Source organism: Anopheles coluzzii, chromosome 2 (assembly GCF_943734685.1).
Source record: "Anopheles coluzzii chromosome 2, AcolN3, whole genome shotgun sequence".
Classification (NCBI taxonomy): Eukaryota; Metazoa; Arthropoda; class Insecta; order Diptera; family Culicidae; genus Anopheles; species Anopheles coluzzii.
The window spans coordinates 100,129,246-100,149,086 of NC_064670.1; the positions used below are offsets into that span (position 1 = coordinate 100,129,246).

General features: G+C 46.4%; 1 protein-coding gene across 1 annotated transcript; it reads left to right on the forward strand.

Annotated features, from left to right (window-relative positions):
• The first annotated feature begins 5,152 nt into the window (after positions 1–5,152).
• Positions 5,153–11,655, forward strand: LOC120952177 (T-box-containing protein TBX6L-like). Its single transcript, XM_040371358.2, has 5 exons — positions 5,153–5,461; positions 6,605–6,764; positions 9,234–9,501; positions 9,610–9,747; positions 9,897–11,655. Exons 1-5 carry the CDS (start codon positions 5,374–5,376, stop codon positions 10,635–10,637), a joined length of 1,395 nt encoding a protein of 464 aa, XP_040227292.2. The 5' UTR covers positions 5,153–5,373; the 3' UTR covers positions 10,638–11,655.
• Positions 11,656–19,841: the final 8,186 nt, after the last annotated feature.

Consider the following 19,841-nt stretch of genomic DNA (forward strand, 5'->3'; position numbering starts at 1 on the left):
GCGATATTGCAGCTCGATCGAGCTCGATCGAGAAACAGGCTCAATGGAAACGGTTCTCTCCAATGACGTCGTTTATTTGCGCTCGGGTAATTTTAGGTGAGTTTTCTGCTCACCATTGCTGCCGTGTATTTGTTGTATTTGCGTAAATTGCCGTTCCAGAACCGTGATCGAACCGGGCTTGATGATGGTTCGAACTAGAACGGAAACATTACCGCTCTTTTGATGCGTCTGTTTAGCACATTTTATAGCGCGTTGATTAAATTGCTTTGTGTGATTGCTTTCCGGGGGATGGAAAGCTTCTATTCGACCGTGACACTTTAACCCAACGTCTGGCTATTTTCCAGCGTATGCACCAACCAGGCCATGCAACATAAAAATTCCAGTAGCAGTCATTAAACACTAACCCAAAAAACCAAACTATGTCAACCAGTGCCCGTGTGCGTCCCCGTGTTCACATTTGTCACCCGAATTGTGGCAGGGAGGTGGAATCATTTCAATGTCAGCAGCAATTATCACATGTTTTTTTCGTCAAGGGTCGTTTTCGTTGCGTACAAAAGCAGGGAGGGAGTGAAGGAAGTAGAAGAATGGAAAAAGCAAGTCCACAATCAGTCTCCGGGACCGGGGCAATGTGTAGAAGGCGTACAAGCAAAACCATTCCAGCAAATGTCTCTAAAAACTGAATCGAGCCCTAAAACGATAAGCAGACACAGCCAGCGGTCGGGCTTTTGCCAGTGCAGACGGATGCCTTTTTTGCCTTCTGGCTCACTGTATCTCTCTCTCTCTCTCTCTGTTACAGTAAGTGTCCCTCGTCGAAGTTTTGGGCGCAAAAAAGGGCGCCTGGTTTTCGGTTGCATTCGGTTGCATCCTTTTCCACTTGCGCGCGCGATGCCCCGTCTCGCATTACCGGGCACGCATCGGAGCCCATTTGGAATTGGTACAAAACAGTAAAGTGGCGCCTAAAAAGTCATAAACTAAGTAACCGAGCGAACGGTACCACTCTCGCAGGCGGATCGGTACGTGGTTTGATGCGCACGGCAAGTGAATTGATCTCGTACCGAAAAAGGAAAGGAAAAGGAAGCAAAACCCACTCCCCATCGCACACGTCCATCGCGGATACATGAAGGTGGTAGATTAGATCGACCGATACGGCGCGATTGCCGAATGTGGGGTTTTTTTAGTTGTTTGTGCATCCCTAGCTAGCGGCCTTTTTCTTTGGTACGATATAAGGTACTGCTTTACGTGCGGTTGGGATCGTTTTACGGTGGATCAAGGGGGGAAGGATTTCATTGCGTTTTTATCCCCCTCTTTGAAGCGGAACATCGTTCGGTACACGTGCTGCAGGATCGCTCGGTGGTCTGGTTTGATGGGTGGACTGGCTCGAATGTGGAGTTTTACTGCTTCTTGTATAATTTGGCATGTAAATCAAGTAGAGATTAGTTAAGCGTAATTAATAGTTTCATAATTTTAGTACATTTTTATCGTACCGTTTGAGTAAGGCAGCAAGGGAGCAATAATGTTTTATCATTGTGTTGGATTTTCGTTTTTACTGCTTTACCGGAAGGTTGATTTTTATAGCTCAACATCAATTTCCCGATAAAATAACCGTCAAATATGCTTTTCCTATACAACAATTATTATTTTACAGGAAATGGTTCGCTTGCATAGGAGTAAAGCGATATAGAATAGCCATATCATAATGATCTCTTTAAAAAATCCACAAGACCCCATATTATCCATTCCCAAACGTTATTTGCGATCTTCATAATAATGTTTTTTCATGAATTTTAGGAGATTATAACAATAATTTTTAAAAATCATAATCCTTATACATGATATGAATAGCTTAAGTTTGGTGCTTCTAATTCCTTTAAAAGTAATATTAAACGGTGGTACAACTTCACTTAGCGGTGGTACAATTTCATTGTTTTAGTTTACTATACGATAACTTCCATAGATCGTTACCTTGTAATGTATCGCCCATGTAATCATAGGTGCGCCATCAATTGATTGTTTCCAAACAATCGCCTTAATTGACATGTTTAGAATAAGAATAAACATAAAATAAAGCAAACATTTAGATGGTTTATTAATTGTTATGCGCACCGATGATCTGGTTGATCATCTTTCAAGTGCCTACAACACTTGTTCAGGGAGAAGCTTTATTAGGCTTGCGGAGTCAGCTGTACCATAAGCTCCGAAAACTACTTCATATCTAAATGAATAGATCTTTTTAAGTAACGGTAATAATTTTACAAGAAATTTTTAAACATCCGTATGTGAATGATTGTTGTTATACTTCTGACAGGATGAATGTTTGTAAATCGTTAAGCTACAAAATAATTTGTTATTTCATAGTATGTTAACAGTTTTAAAACTTATAATCCTTATACGTGATATGATGATACTAATGATAACTAATATGTGATATGATATGGGGCTCTGTGTTACGAACCGAGCTTCTCCGGCAGGCCACGCGGACGATTGGCCCTCAGCAAGAGTCGCAGGGTCGTAGCGGAGGAGAAATAAACAGCAATTTTTTACAGAGTATTTGATACTTCGCCTACTAACCATTCCTTCCCGCTAGTTGCTTCTAATCCAAAGATTGGGAAGCCTATGCAGACGGAAGGGGGTGTTTGGCTCGGAAATCCAGGGGCTCTGTCCTATTTCGGATTTCGGAATTAAACTTCTTAACTCCAAGAGCTTCTGCGTTTGAATCCGTCTTTATTGAAAATATGTCCTACTTTTATACTAAATTTGTCCTTACGTGTTTACCCGATTATCCGTTTGGACTGGATAATTCTTGTTTCCAGAAACTTCTTATTTTGACGTGGAAGGATTAACAATGGTTACTAGGATCAGATTGATGAAGAAAGAAATTTACAATCGCGTATGTAACAGTATGTTTAGTATGAACTTTAGAAATTTCGATGAAATAGCAACTGATTTTGTAGCTTAACGCCTTTACGTACATTCATCCTGTCAGAAGTATAACAACGATCATTCACATACTCTAGGGAATGAGTAAACTACTCTCCTGTGTTGTTGGGAACTATTTCACACATGAATATGATTTGTAGTTACTGCACGATTGTTCAAATCATTGAATTGTTAATTATTGTTTGAATTTGTTTCACGACGTAATGACTGATTTAAAGATACCATTAAATTGGATCAATAATATAATTGGTAGAATATACCATATAATTGGTTCAAACATATTCAAAAAACGACAAAACCCCATCAGAAGAGTTACAAAATTTCGGTTAAATCTAGTAGATTCACGAAAATTCAAATATTATTACAGAAAAAAAATGCCACAGCACAATGTCATTTCCCTTCCTCGTCGAGATCTTTAAAGACAGTCTCTACATAGAACGATACTTCACACCTGTATGTCCATGGTCAGCTCGATACGAGTCGATCAACACCCTAGGTACGTAATGTGAACTTTGCTATACCGCCCGCAAACAATACCACATGTCCCAATGCTAATGACTTGCCGTGGAAAGCCACTCGAATCGTCTACTGCTACCCCCGGAGCAAAATGTTCGGGATATTAAAGCAGAGAACGATCGTCCAAATCGCTACCAAAAACACAGGTGACAATTGGGATTAAAACAAATCCAGCCCCTTTTAGTGCTGCCCCCTTTTGGACAGCTGCCAGTACCCCTGGACCAATTCCTTCTACTGCTGCTGCTGCTTGTACTTTGAAGTTACGTTGCGACCTGTTACGATCTAATGCCCATGGCAGCGCGTGACCCAGTAGAGAAAGGTGTAATTGTTTTATTGCATCGGTACTTGAGATTTTTGCACCCATGTACCACGGCGAGACCGAAGCCGTAAGGATTCTGTTCAAAAAGGTGCTTGAGAAAAGCTGGGGTACACACCGGTTGAAGGTAGCACAGCCGCGTAAAATCGCTCACGGGTACGTATTTTGATGAATCGAATCCTTGCTGGGGAAGCCCCCATTCAAACGAAACTGGAGGCTGGGAATTCCAGACCGGCCATCAATGCGAGGCAGGCAGCCAAAATGGACGATGCATTGTTGTGCGACTCCTCCCCAGACCCTTTTGTACTGTGTGTGTGTGGTGCCTGCAGCAGTAGTGTGGTGGTTTTGCAGTGTTGAGTGTTGCCTAGGGTAGCGAAAACAGGAGGCTTTGCTAAAGCGAACAAGTGCGTTTACTCTGCGTGCTAGATCAGAGGGGTAAGCGAGAGTACTCGGTGGTGGTCGAACGCTTTGGGATATTGTAGCAGTAGGGAAAAGGTTAAGGGAAGAGATTTTGAAAGGAGATGTTAGAAGGTGAACGATGTTATAAAAACATTGTCTTTTGAAATGCAAATTACCAAGCTAGTGATGAAATAATTACCGCAGAAAGGAAGAAGTGTTGATGGTGTTAAGTTACAGATAATTTTATTCAAATTTGATGTAAAAAAGATCTTAAGTGTGCTTAATTTCTACATAAACAATTCTTTATATCACTAAAAAAAATAAAAAGAAGCGAACAGAACAGATTTTCCAATTCCTTTTTGTTCTTCTCTTTCTCCCCAAATCCTTAAAGAAATTCTTCATTTTAAAAAGCGAACAGCACGTTGCCCCGCCTACTGTGTGTCGTTACTGCACAGGAAAAGGCGAAGAAGTGAAATAGAAACCCCTGCTCGTTGTGCCATTTCACTCACTCACACAGCCAAAACCCGGTTTTCAACCCCTCGGTGTGATGGTATGTGTGTGTGCAGCATAAGCAGCATAACTGGTTTACCGCACACGATACGGCAACGCTGCTAGGGGGTGCCTGCTGACGAGCGACACGAGAACTTGTTCGAAGTTTATTATCCGAGCGAACCTTCAACCGTGCGGGTGTGCTGCGTTGTGCGCTGCGTGTCTTGAAGACTTTTTTGTTGTCGTTGTTGTTGGTGGTGGGTAAAATAACAGAGCAGTAGGAAGAAACAAAAAGTTAAAACACCATCATCATTCGAACGAAGAACACGTTCTCTAGTGCGTTTGTAGAAGTTGCTGAGCTGAAGGTGAGAAGTTGTGAACACGTGATCACACGTGCGTCAAGTGTATTGGAGTGCATTGTGCGTGCGTGTGTTTCAGAATCGATTTATAAATGAAAAAAAAAATCAATGCGTGTGCATCAGTTGAACTGAAGACTTACTAGTGAGAAGAACGAATAAAAAAAAAGCTGTGAAAGTGTAATTGTGCAAAACCATAGAAACAACCCGCTAACCCCGGGGTGTGTATGTGCGAAGAATTACAAGTGTGACTGGAGTGCAACGACTGTTCCAATCCCTCCAGCAGTAGTTGTGTGTTGCAAGTGCATTCACTGCCGTTTCCCGTACCCTGTGCTGTCCTACCAGAAACAGAAACAAAACATGACCGCCGATCTAATGGATTTACGGATGCACCATCACCTAGCGCTGCAGACGGAGTTCTACCGGATGCAGATGCAGCGTTTGCCCGGTAAGTTGGGGACCATTGGCCGCGAATTGATACATCGTTTGGGTTGATTGACATCGGTTGGGGTGGGAATTAGAGAATAAAAAAAAAAACTGGAAACCCTGCTGCACATTGCAAGTTGGATTGGCTTTACTTGGCCTATCCATCATTCGGACGCCTTCGCGCTTTGCCGAAAGCTGCACCGGTCCTGTCTGTATGTTACCCCATTGCAAGGGAAACCATAGGAATGTTAGTTAGAGGTTTTGGGTAAGAATAACATGCCACCACACGTGAGGGAAAAGAACGCAAGCTCGCTCTCACTCTCTCTCTCTCTCTCTCTCAACCCTTCGGGTGTCCATCTTACCGACGGCATCGGTTTGATCGATAATGGGGAAAGGATTTGCAATTTCAAGGCATGCTATGGTACGCGTTCAAGTAGCGTTTTGTCAATTATAATCGTACAACACATTCATGGCAACAACCATCATAGCTGCAGCACCAGCAGCGCGTGAACGATCAATTAGCGCGAGGTGTGCTTACGGTTCAATTATGTTATCATTGTTTAAACAACTGTTTCGAATTTTGCACATTTTTTTTGTGCCACTTTAAATTCCCATTTCCATTGCGTGGATAAGTGTTTGATGTTTGTTTTCAATTCAATCTCTTCGCGGCCGCCGGTTTTCTTTTGAGTTAATCAACACATTCTCCCCCATTTCTATTTGCCGTACTCTTCTCGTACACACACACACACACACTCTTCACAGAAAGCACGCACATAACAAGCGTACCGAATCGGGAATATAATGACGTAAATATCGTAATCATTAGCACCCGCCAGGCTGGACAGAATCGATCGGAATGGGGGGGGGGGGGGGGGGGGGGGGGGAGGGGCGGGGGCGGGGAAGCTAGGAAGCACAGGCGTTAATCGCTGCCCGTGTTGGAGTCATCTCACCATAGCCTTTTCGTTGTTTTGTTTTTGCGCCTTCCGTTCCGTTTTCCCCGCGTTTGGTGTTGGTTTTCTCCTCCGTCGATCGACCCAAACAAACAAATCAAAACTGTAAAATGAGTCAGCAGCACCCCTTTCCCAAAAAGAAGAAGAAAAAAAAAAACAAAAACTCAGTGCACTAATTGTCCATTTTTCCGCTTTTCTCCATCTCTCACCCGCAGATCCGTACCCGGCGATGCTGCCAGTGCCAGCGCCACGGCCACTGATGATACCGCCACGGTACAACGCGCTGCCGGACGTGGACATCAAGCTGCAGAACCGCGATCTGTGGAGCCAGTTCCACAAGATCGGCACCGAGATGATCATCACCAAGAGTGGACGGTAAGTGTGCGATAGAAAGTGGAAAGGGATAGGGATTCGAAACCCGGCCGACGATCACACGGGCCGGCAATTCGGTGGCGCCAATTTTTACAACCCGACGACGACGCAAGACCTTGACCGGGTGCAGCGGGCGGGCCCTTAAAAAAATGTGTTTTCTCCCTCTGTTGGTCTACCGGGCAAGAAACCACTTCAATGATGCGTCCGTGGCAGTGTCGATTGCACCAACAAACTGAAGGGAAAGAGTCAACGAAACTCACAACAGAGCAACAACCAGAAAAGAAACAAAAGAAAAACGGTCGAAGCTGTCACTTCCTTTTTGCTCGGTGCAATCTCGGTGGCTGGGCTGCAACTGGCCGCAGCCAAGTGTGTGCTTTCCGACAGCCGGAGTCCGACACCCCCCCCTCCGCTTCACGGGATATTACAGAGACAATAATCATAATTCTTGTGTCTTCTCTGCTTGCGCCCTGCCCGGCCCAAGTGGCAAGCTTCTTCTTTCTCCACTCCCGATTGCATCTCGCTCCGGGTGTGAAGCTCCGGACGCCCGGATTTCGGGACGATCTCGTCTCGTCACCCACCCCAGGGGCACACCCCTGGGTTCCTATTCCGGCTTGTTTGCTTCACACGTTTTTGGCCGTTTGATTTTTAATGTGTTTTATTGGTGCGCTTCGGTTGGTCGTTTTTTTTTGTTTTAGCACGCTCATAAAAAGAAAAAAACCAAGACCAAGACCTGCCCAAAAACTGATCAGCTCGCAGCCGTTGATGTTGTTTGACGTGCGGCGTTCTAGACGTTCTGCTTTGAGTGTCTGTGCTTTTTAGCCTTTTTTTTGGTGGAGTGAACGAAAACTGTCTGCGTGTTGCGTGTTTCGGCCGAATTTCGGTGTGCTTATTCTTGCAAATGCACCCGGAGTTGTTGCATTCTGGTGCGGAAGATAGCATTGGGTAGCTGTAGCAGCGCGGTGCTGTTTGCCCTGTTACTGGCGCCAACATTTGTTTGTTTGCCGGCTCCGGCCAACATGTAGCTGTCCGGAATTGCTCTTCCTTTTCCCTTAAAAAAAAGGTTGCAGCCTTTTGTAATGCTAATATTGTCCATCTCGTGCTTTGTTTTTGTTTGATCGCTCATAAACTCCTCGATCGTGCGCGGAAGATCTAGCAAGGAGTTTCGGCAGAAAGATCATACTTTTAATCAATTTTGGAAGAACCAGACATTTGTTCGTGCGCGCGCAAAAATAACACGAAGAACCAATTCCTATTTGTTGACGCTGCAATAATCAAAGTCGTTAAGAATGAAAGCTTGTTTGTGTCTCCCCTCCCCACTTCCCTCCTGGTGACGAAGATACTGCTTCAAGCTTCAGCCGAGCTCGTAAAGACGGCCTATTAGCACACAGTTGGATCATCCAACTTGGATGTTGCTTTTGTTCGTTACCGCCGCATGTCATGTCGCGTTCATGTTTCCAATCCTTCTCTCTGATCTTCCCCCCACTCCTCTGTCCCATTCTCTGTCATCTCTCTTGTACCGCGATCATTCGGACATTCGGAACGAACGAAGTGTTTATTGTCAGATGTCCCAGCAGGGAGTCTGTGCTGCACGGACCTGGAACCGGGGCCCGTCTTTGTCGTTTCCTTTTGGGAATTGGTTCGAACCGCTCGACCGCTGGCGCCTTGGCCCCCGTCGAAACCCGTCGAAACGGAAACCTTGGATCGATTATTATCCGTTTCACACGATCACCAGGGTCCTCGTGCGCAGTGTTAGTGTGTGTTTTCTTCCTCCATTTTTTTTTGTTGCTTTGGTTTGATGCCCACTGATCCAAAATCCACAGCAGGTTGATTTATAATCGATTCAGATCGATCGACAGGTTCGGTTTGGCGGCTGGTCTTTCTTTGCTGGTCCTTTCCTCCCGCCGAAGAGCAGAGGATCATTTGCCGTCGTCGTCGCAAAAAACGGGTGGAAGAGAAATCGAATCGAATATAGTTAAATTTTGTTTTTACGATCACTCACAAATCATAAAAGCTCGTAAAAGCGCCCGTCGTCAAGGGTCGTTTTGTGAGGGGAGCCGCTGTTTCTTCTCTCTCTTTCTTTCATGGTGGAGCCCTCCGACCGGGTTGGCCAATAAAATTTAATTAAGCAAAACACACACAGCACACGCAGCCGGGACTGGAACTAGTTTCAATTCGTCTGCTTCCTTCTCCCATGGTGCGATATTTTGGGTACGGAACCGATTGAACTAAATTGGTTATTCGGATGGTCGTAAAAGCCAGAAACCGGGCGTCCAAATCAAATTGCGCCTTTTGTTTCGTTTATTGTAATTTCCACCCAACACACCACAGAACCGCCGAAAACAGACATCAAAGCAGACGCATCCTTCCCGTTTGGGGGGGGGGGGGGGGAACCAAACCTCGTTCTAGATAGCGAAAGTTGTAACCGGTTTCAATCGTCTAATTTTCCTATTATTTTTTTTTCTCTCCTTCCAGACGTATGTTTCCCTCGATGCGTCTTTCAGTGAACGGGCTGGAGGCGGAAGAGAACTACTTCATCCTGCTGGAGATGGTCCCGATCAGCGACTGTCGGTTCAAGTTCAGCGGCTCGCAGTGGGTACCGGCGGGCGGTGCCGAACCGCAAAGCCCCCAGCGCATCTACTTCCATCCGGATGGGCCAGCACTCGGGTCGCACTGGACGTCGCAACCGATCGTCTTCAACAAGGTGAAGCTCACCAACAACACGCTGGACAGTAATGGCCATGTAAGTATTGACGATCACTATGTTTTTTTGTGAAGAATGCATCTGGATGAATATCTTGTAGTTCCGTTACTTATGTCAATGTTCTTTGCTTTTCCTTTTGCTCAACAGATTGTGTTGACCAGCATGCACAAATATCAGCCCCGTATTCACGTGATCAAAGCCTCCGATGCTACCCAAATTCCGTGGGCACCCCAGCAAGCGTTTACCTTCCCCGAGACGGAGTTTGTCGCCGTTACTGCCTATCAGGTTAGTTTCGAACTTTATTTTTCATAAATCACAAATCATAAAATAACCCTCCATGATCCAATTGAAGATCAGCTCACATGTCCCAAAACGTCTTCTGAAACTAACCATTATCTTCCATTTGTTCCCCTGTTTTGCTCTTTTCCGTGCAGAATGATCGCATCACGAAGCTAAAGATCGACAACAACCCATTCGCGAAGGGCTTCCGGGAGACGGGTCAGTCTCGGTGCAAGCGCAAGGCCGGTCTGCTGATGTCGCCCGACTCGGGCCTTGGAAATCGCAGCTCAGAGGAGGAGGATGAATCGGACGGCCAGGAAGCAGGTCCGGAAGCGAAGCGTCCCCGTACCAGCAGCCTTGCCGGGTCGCTATCCTCCCTCGACGACAGTGAGCTGTCCGTCAGTGATGGTTCGTCCAGCGGCACTAGCTCACCGCTCGTCGTGGATGACTTCGGTTCGCCTGTACGTCCTTCACCCTCGGCCGCCGGTGCATTCTACCAGAACCATCACCCGGGCTTCGCGATGCAGGCGGGACTATTCCCCACCCAGCACCATCATCAGCATCACCACCATCAACTCTCGCACCCAATGCTGCACCAGACCGGCGGTGGCTCGTGGATGGATCTAATGTTCCCGTCGTTTGCGCGTCCCCAAGCTGCCGGCTCACCGCACGGTCTGGAACCGAGCGCGCTGGTGCAGGCGGCTCAGCAGCTGCAACAGTTTGCTCGGCGTGAGTTCCTTCCCCTACCGGTTTCATCACCCCGGACACCGAATAGCAGCAGCAGCAGCAGCAGCAGCACAACCAGCAGCGAAGATGATAGCACGAGCAGAAAGCAGCAGCTTCCACAGCACACGCTACCCTTCAGCATCTCCGCCATTCTTGGGCACGACCGGTAGAACGATCGTCATGGAGTCAATGGTGTGAATTGTTTGCCCAAACAAGAACACCGTGGTTGGCCTGCAGAGGGGGAAACGTAAAACGCAATGGCTGTGATGGCAGCGGGATCATCATCCAGGAAACTCTCCCCTCCCCGCAAAGGAAAGCAAAGCCCTGCGGAAAGCTCGAGCAAACATCTCCATCTCGTGGCGTGTGTTTGTACTAAGTGTCTGTGCAAACGGTGTGCTTGGAGCTTGGAGATCGGTGGTGAGCTGCGGCAGACACAGCACCATTTGTTTTGCGTTTGTTTGAAGGTGTAGAAGCAGAACGAACGAGCCCAACGAGGGCGCTCTGCAGTGTGAAAGGTAGAAAGTGCTACAAACTCTCCGTTTCCCCAAACATCCCCCCTTCCCCCTTTTGTGCAATTGGATAGAATGAAAGCCCGCGATGGAATGCGATCAACAAATCTGGTGATGGAGTCTGTCTTGCAAGTTCATTTTACCTGACAGTATGGTGATGCTTGTACGATCGATCTACATTTCTTCCTCTCGAAGAAAAATGCATCCAACTAAGGCTAGAGCCATGGTTATGGTGAGTTAGTATGAGACTGTTAATTATTTTTAAGGCCAAATATTCATCGGACCTCAGGGAAAGTAGCAGTAGTAGCTGTGTAGGATCCTCATCCTTTTTTGTTTCTATCTAAAGATTACGCCTTTAACAGACCAAATGGTACTTTTCGTTTTCTTCGGTATTAAGCTAGGCAAGTTTTAGCGCATCATTAAATTATTATCTTTACTACTGTATGAAGTTTAGATTTAGCAGGTGTTAGGAAGCAATCGGACGAGTTTAGGGTGCGTACTGTGTCACGCCATTTTTACCTGTTGTGTTAGTGTGTAGGAATGTTGCAGATGCAAAACATGAAACCAGTAAAGAAGTACATTGTAAGCGAATATCTCATTAGAAAGTAAGTGAACCCAACCAACGATGTAGAGCGAGAAATAAATGGAAAAATGAAATTATAAAACCTAATCAATCTGTTTTGTCGTGAAATGTGTGAGTGGATCGTCAAAAATGTCCGAAAAAATGGTTACAGATCAGATATCCCGATGTTCTATTAGCAAGAGTTTTAAGCTCGCTGCGTTACAAAACTGACATCAAACAATTTCTTCTTCTTTTCCTTCTTCTTCTTCTTCTTCTCTGGTACAAGAACTGTTGTTGGTCTAGATTTTCGTTTACCACTGATGGGCTTGGCGATTCGTAGCTAATTGATAACTCATGGCAGGATAGTTTGTCATTTGTATCGGTAGCACGGTCCATACAGGACTTGAATCCATGATGGGTGTGTTATAAGGGGTCGTCCAACGCGGAACAACATACAGAATAAAGACGTTATATTTTGCAGGGTTTCTCTCTATAAGGGCAATACATTGCAGCAGTATCAACGCTTGCTTGGACTGGAATGGGATTTATAGAGATTTACGACATGGAAATTGGAGCTCACGGAGCCGAGAAGACTAGACCAGCGATCGGCAAAGTGCGGCTCTTTGATATCGAGATGGCGGTTCTTAACAGTTCATATATATCATAGAAATTTCACACATTGTTGCTCTTGGATTAACAATTTTTCTCTTTACGTGAAACTCTACGAACATGATTGTAGAATTTGGCTCTTTCGATCGTAAAGTTTGCCGACCGCTATACTAGAGCAACCCTCTCTCGGATCGTCCGGATCCTGTACATCTTTCACAATGGCTGACATTAACAGATGATAGAGCACGGTGTGAACCGAACTTGATACTCCAACTCCGCTCCAACTTGTATCTAAAATCACCTCACAAAAAAACAAACAAACACACTGAAGACCCCTTTTTCAAAAGCCATGTATGTCGGCAAACTCACTTAAAGCAGGCAGCAAACGTTGTTGATGATGATCTTAAGAAAACAACAACACGCATCCATACAAAGCGTCACATGCATAGCGAGTGCCTGGGCCCCATGGTCTCTTGGTGGTCTCCTCCACGTGCCGAAAAACACCACCGAAACACTCGTTCATCTTAATGTCTTTCCCTGCTTTAGTTGGACGCTCAAAATGGCGCTCGGTACACAGTGGAATGCACAGCGTAACAGGTCGTAACATTGTTCCGGACGCAGCGCAATGCCCAAGAGCGATCTTTCAAGTGACACATCTTTCACCTTGCCTAGGTTGGTGGTCTAATGGTAGTCGCACGAGACGGAATTCGGTAGCACTCCTGAAGTGGAGTACGATGGAACTCTGCCACCGATGGAGAACACTTGAGATCCAACGAGAGCGAGAAAGAGAGAGGAAGGGGGGGGGGAAGGGGGAAAACGAACCCGAAACTCCCTTTGGGTGGTAACCACCGAGAGGATCTAAACAAAACCAAAATAAATTAAGGGGGAATCGGGGGAGATTCATTTGATATTTTCCTACCCCGGTTCGTGCTTCTTTGGGGGTAGTTTGGGAATGTTTAGATTTGTTTAGACAATGCGGTAAACCGCTGGCGCTAACGATTGCGCGTGGTTAGGTGCGTTCGTTGCGCGTGCATTGTAGAGGACGCAGGGAATGAGGAACACGTGGCTTGGAACGATTTGTTGTGGTTAGGATTAGTATGTTAGGATTCGGATTTCATTTTCCCCCTTTCCTCATGTGTGTGATGACTTCCTCATTCTCCCGCGGTTTGAATGTTGGTGCACCGATGCAACAGTTGAGACGAGCCAAGACTCGTCTTGAGGATTCGAATTCAACACATGTTTTGATGCCAGTTTGTCCTGTGTGCTTCTCCTCCGCCGCAACACAAAATTGAAACGATAGCTTCAGAATGATCACGGCAGGAAAGGTAAGCATTCCAACGTTTCTTTTTTTTTGTTATCACCGTTGTGTATGAAACCTGAGAATAGAGCCTATCAGAATTCTGAAACACGTGTGGTCTGTCATCGGGGTTTGGAGAAGCGTAGAAGCGCTGTGCATACACAAGAAGCATGGCACACTCACAAGACGGCACCTCTGGCGTGACAGAAGTTGCCGTGTGATAGCTTCCGGAAGTGAGCGAATACAGCCTTATCGGGTGTAAATATTATCCCAGCCGAGTTAACCGAGCGCTTTTGGCAGTTCAGTCCTAGTCCGTGCTATCAAAACGACCACTGTTTGCACACGTAAGTTTGGGCGTCTCGTACTACGACGATAAAATTCCTGACCGACTGCCCGAATTATAAGCTGCCGGTGTAGCACAGCACGCCCAGAAAATGCCGAGCAAATATTTAACCCAAAGTCACCCAACGCCAAACGTGCAGTTGGTAGCACTGCATGCATGCACCGTGCTGCTGTTTGCACTGTGATATAGGCACCACCAGGATGCACACAACGTGCGAAAAGCGATCGCAAACGGTAGCCAGGATCTGGGCTGGAAGGCCAAAAGGTTATCAATCGAGTGGGCTTATCGCATCGGGATTGCTGTTGTTTGTGGAGATTGTGTGAAGTGGTTGTGGTTTGGAAACCGGTGGCAATGTTTGCAGTGCGATAGACGAACGGTTAGAAGCACCACGGTTTACCTTCTAGCGAGTGACTTGTAGCGTTCAAATGCGTCTTCCAGCAGCAACGATCAAGCATTAAGGCTTCAAGCGGACCAAAAATTTATCTTCCAAGAAAGCTTGATCAACTCCCAATAAGGCAACGGCGTAGCTATTCGAACACTTTTGCTCAGCAATGCTTCAAAATGCAATGCACGCAACAAATTGCAGTCACTTACGTCAAATACGCGTACGGAATCACTTTCTGTTTCCGTAATGTTGCAACAAGCAGAATGTTAATCGATGCAGGCAATCGTCGCAAGCTCTTCCATTTCCACGGGAATTTTATCCAAGCATCTTGATCGATCGCGATCTCGAATACTCAGAAGTAAAAGCAAAACAAAAACAATCGAACGTGCAAATTTCCCAAGTCCGAGAAGCAGTCTCACAAAAACGAAGACGATCGAATTAAACTTACAAAATTTTACAAATATTATTCGTCGGGTTTTCGTTAATACTGCAAAACTCCGGGTCCCAGGTCTCCTGGCCGAGACCGAGGTCATTTATGCCAACCACGCCCGCCACGCGTTCGCGCCAGGGGGAAACATTTCTCAGGAAATTCGTCTGGGGAATTTCGGTGTGTTTCGGCGTATTCGAAGCTGGTCCATTCGGGGTGCTCCATGTAGCCATTTTTAAAATGTGTGGTTGTGGTTTTCCTTTCGAACGAAGCACCCGGTTCTACGAATTTCGCACCAATTCCAGCAGCCCCGTTTCCACATGTGTCGCTACAGCAGGGACGACCCGCGTCCTACGCGTCCTGTCGCATCGCATTTGAGCAAACGAAAGATTCCCGCATTTGGTATCTTGTTCCGATTGCGTTAAATACACGTCTTCTCGGCTGCTTCTGGTACTGCTGCATTCATCAGCAATCCGTCCAAAGGGGGAAGGTTAAGTATTCGTTTTTGCCACTTCGAACATGATGCCTTGATGGGGTTGCGCTCCCATCGACAACAAGTGTTTGGCTGTTGTTGTTTTTCGGGTTGAATTTTAGCACTCGTCACAATCCGAATATCTCGCTTGTAGCAGCCCGTTAGCAGCGCCCCTCACGGATACATCAAATCCATCATTAATCAATCTTCAGCTTCCAAATCTCAGCAACTACGTTACGCACTCGAACGTGGCTGAAGTATCCACCTCCCCGGGGAGGGTGACAGCGGGAACAAGAGCACCATCGTTGCCACATCGTTTGTGGTGAGGGTTTTTCAAAAACCCGAACAAAGAACAAGAAAAACAAACTTACCCCGGCTTTGCAAGCGTCCACCGCAAGTGGGCTTAAAGGTTCAACGCGTAGCTGATGCTCTCCAGGCGGAACGAATGCTGTCGAACGGATTGGCTTTTTTCCTGCGCTCAAGCCTCCAGCGCTCTGGCAGCGTGATCGTTCAAATAGGAAAAATAAATTTACACCAATCGTCGTACCTGTGTGTGTGTATGTGTGTGTGTGTGTGTGTGTGTGTGTTTATGGTTGCTTTTTTCGGGAATAACTCCTCATGCCATTCCCACCTTCTACGATGGTTTTTGGGGGAATGATCATGTTAGCTCAAAGTCTGTTGACTTTTACAATAACGAAGATGGACTTTTGTTTCCCTTTTTTTGGTGGGGAATGCAAGATAGGAGACAACCACAACTGACAGGAAGAGAGGGCAAGAAAACTGAGCTTTAACGCAACCACGCTAGAATAACTTTGTCCGGTGCTAGACAACTCTAACCAGCAACGGGCAGCCAGTGTATCAACTTTCTCAAACAATTCCCATTTTGACACTCACCTTCGACTTCCTTCAATCACTAAGAAGGCTGCAATTCCCCTGAACCAGCGCCTGCTAGATTTCCAGCTACCAGCTACCAGCGACAGCAGCGCGACCAACGCTCTGAGGTGTCAAATTTCGTGCTTTTACCTCACTTGCTCAGCTTTGATTAACAGGGATTCGAAACCCGTTGAGTGATGATGAGACCCCGGGGGGGGATGGTTGTTGTGAGTGGTATTTGAGGTCCAGAGACTACAAAGGGAAAAAAGGAAAATGGAGCTGGTTCTAGTTCTGGGTCATTTTTTTAAACGCTCGATCGAGCAGTGATCGTGTTCGATCAAGCGTAGATGAATCCTAGCTTTTCACCCGGAGGATGTCTTTCCCTTAAACAAAGATCTTAGCTTCACGAGCAATGAAAAAGCAGTGAGTGAACGCAAACAAGTGTCTTTTCACCTTTTTGTTTTTTCGGTCGATTACAAACAACAGAATCCATTACGTATTTTCACGACCGGCCATCGAGGGAACGGGTAAACAGGTTGTATTTTAGAGCCAAATATTAGTCTCCAGCTATCTTAAGTCCACAGCAAAGGTTTTGGTGAGGAGAAAGGGTGACCGGTGACTGTTGGTGGTGGTGACTAATTTTACACCTAAGCGTTTGTCTCACCGTCCATTGTCGGCATGGCATGGATAGTCGACCAAAAAGCTTGTTCCAGCTTTCCCTTCACCGAAATTCTAGTGATCACGTGAGCCTATGCGGGTTAATAATTTTCGCCCACCGGCTGTTGTCTGGGTTTGGGCGAGGATTAAGGTCGCGTGTAAACGATACAATCTTACTGTGTACAGCGGCGACACAGCTTCGATAAGCCTCTTCAGACTCTTTAGGTAGAATGCGCTCGAACGAGCGGGTTTTGGAGCACGGAAGACTTTGTTGCCCGCGCGGTCTACAGCGATGATCTCTCGCTGGCAGATGGTCCCACACATCCCAGGACAGGGCAAAATGGCAACAGTTGGTTGAGAAGCAGCAGATCGTACGAGCAATCAACGGGGCCCCGAACACGAAAGCCTATGCAAGGATAATGGTAGAACAGAGCGATAGAAGATATGGAAGACACCGCCATCCAAAACCACACACACCATCCTCTCTAATGAAAGCGTGCGGAAAAGCGAGGCGAGAGCTGTTTGAATGTTTGTTTTAGAAATTGGTTTCGATCGAGCCAGCGATCCTGCCGCCAGCGTGTTGGGACGAATCTGGTGCGCGCTCTCGTGTGAATGTTTGCCGTTGGGCGCCGTCATGGCAGGTGTCTATGGGTGAAGAAGAAAAGCAAAAAAAAAACAGAACACACACATGTGCATTAAGAACAAACCACTAATGGATGGCGTTCGGTACAAAGTAAAAAAACCCTGGTATGTCCAACCCTCACCGCTAATGATGAGGAGTGAAAATGGCGACTCATTTTCGGGACCGTGGCTTCACTCTCCTATCCACCATCCGGTGCCGATGGGTCGATGGGGAGCTTTTTTTCGTTGCCTGTTTTATCGTACCGATCGCACCGATCGATCCCGCCCTTTGATTGGGCGCATGGCGGCCTAATGTGTGTGTGAAAAGGATTAAGGCCGGGCAATCCTTTTCCCCTGCTTTGTTTGTTGCGCCCCGGACGCGGTTTTGTTGCGGTGTTGGTGCGATGTGTACGTCCATCGCATCGCCCGATGGGACAGTGATGACTTTCCGAAATGAAAAACAAAAACCAACGCTAATCCTCTGTTCGGTATCTTCAATCAAACGCTTCAAACATAGTTTTTCACTTTGACAAAGCCAAACGGTATCGATGTGCTGTTGTAAAAATGGGCTTTAAAAGCGATCGAGATCGAGTTGTCAGTGGATCTAATGTCTCAATTTTCAAGGGCATAAAATTCTTTCGCCAATATAAAAGAGTAATTAAAGTTACTCACGTGATAGTGATACATTTTTCCAACAAGAAAAGAACAATCCCCAAAAACACACCACAAAACATGTTTAAAATGTACGAAAATGCACTTTTATTCTCACTCGTCTCAAAGCGTTTTTTATTTCCCGCGGCTCGTTTTCTTTCCATTTTCCCCTGCCCGTACATCGATCCTTTCCAGCAGTTACTGATCGTTGAACAACCAGATTCGTCCATCATCCATTCGAATCGCAAACGTCCATCGCGTCCAGTGTCAAATCTGGTTTGGGGACAGTGTCTGCAATGTGGTAATAAAATTCCTTGAGTGATTGTAATGAATATTAAATTGCAACGCGCTTCTTGATGTGGCCATGTTCGAACGGCGCGACTGGTGAGGGACTTTGTGCTGCCTGTGCTTTCCCGTACCACGCTGTTTTTTTGTTGTTGCTTATGTACGCTGCCATATTAGATCACGGGGGTTTCCACCTGCGACAGCGCTGTCAGGACGAGTTCTGTCCCTTGGAGATGCCCAAGATTCAGCCCGATCGAGTGAGAGAGAGAGGGAGTCCAGTTCCCAGTTCTCGTTTGGAATTTGCTGTCTCGATTCATTAGCTTATTCGATTATGTTGATGAGCAGTGGTGGAGAACGATCGGTATATAGAGAGGGCCCAAACAATGACGACGCACAGACGACGCACCCCACGATCCAGCAAGTGTCTTCGTAACTAAAAAGGGCGAATTAATGTGCACTTAATTAATTTGTGTGGCATGTTTTGTGTGAGCCTGCAGCTCACATGCATCCGAAAGTTTGATGGCTCAAGCGTCATTGTGTGGTTGGGTGTGTGTGTCCACACAGCTTTTTCCTGTGCCTTCAACAACTCTCTTTTCATCTTAAAAATGAAAGAAAATAGCAATTACAAAAAACCAGCCAAACGGTGTGAGAAATGCTCTCAGGATACCTTGTCGAATACCGGCAACTGAAGGCACTGCCCCACACAAAAGCACACTGATCGAGAGAACCTGTTACGAATTAATCAATTACGTTGTAAGGTCCCCAGTGTGGGGTGGAGAAGAGTATGTATTCCCAAAGGGATCACACTCTGGGGTTGAAAGAGGAGAACAAAACAAAAAAAAACTGATCGAGAAGATAGCGCAACAGATCCAGCAGATCGCTCCATAGTCGGAAGTTTCTCCGTTCCCCCGGCCCGATGGGCGCCTTGCAATTTGCAGTGAAAGCCCTCGGGAACGGACACGGTGAGCTGGGAAAATTTACACGAAAGGAAAGTCGTGATTGAATTGAAAACGCACTCGCATCAAGTACGCCCAGTACAGGAGCAGCAATGTGCTCAATGCGTTAAGGTGTGTGCAGTACTCTGTATATTGTAGGTTGGGAAAGAGCTGAAGCCGCGATCGGTTCATAAAACCGTTTTACAACACCCCCAGTTTGGCCCGGTTTCCTCCGCAAAAAAAAACACTTCAAGTACCCATTTATGGCCAGGCCGTAAAAGTCTAAGTACCGAAGCGTAAACAAATCCTTCCTCCTTCTCGCTGCTCGCATGGCGTTGTGGCCGACATACTCCATGCCTTCTGGAGCAAACCAAAGCAAAGGATGAGCGATTGAAGGTGGAAAGCAATGGCACTGCCCCGTTGCAGGTCCTTTTTCCACTCCCCCGATCTCCTCCACCCGTGTGCTCGAAAGTACAACGCAGCCGCATAATCGTCTTAAATAATTTCATTAACATTTGCCCATTTTTGTCTGTCCCTTTGTGTCTGTTTGGACGGGTTGACCACACACCGGAGCTGTTGGGATTCGTGCCTGCCAGGACTTTGGGTTCCATTTGTTTTTTCTTCTTCTTCTTCTTCTGTTACCTCTTACTGGCACTGTGTCCCAGTGTCCTGGCTGGCGGCCTGTCGAGCATTAATAAGCGACGTGGCGGCAGACGTATTATGCTAATTATTATATTGCACCCAGCCA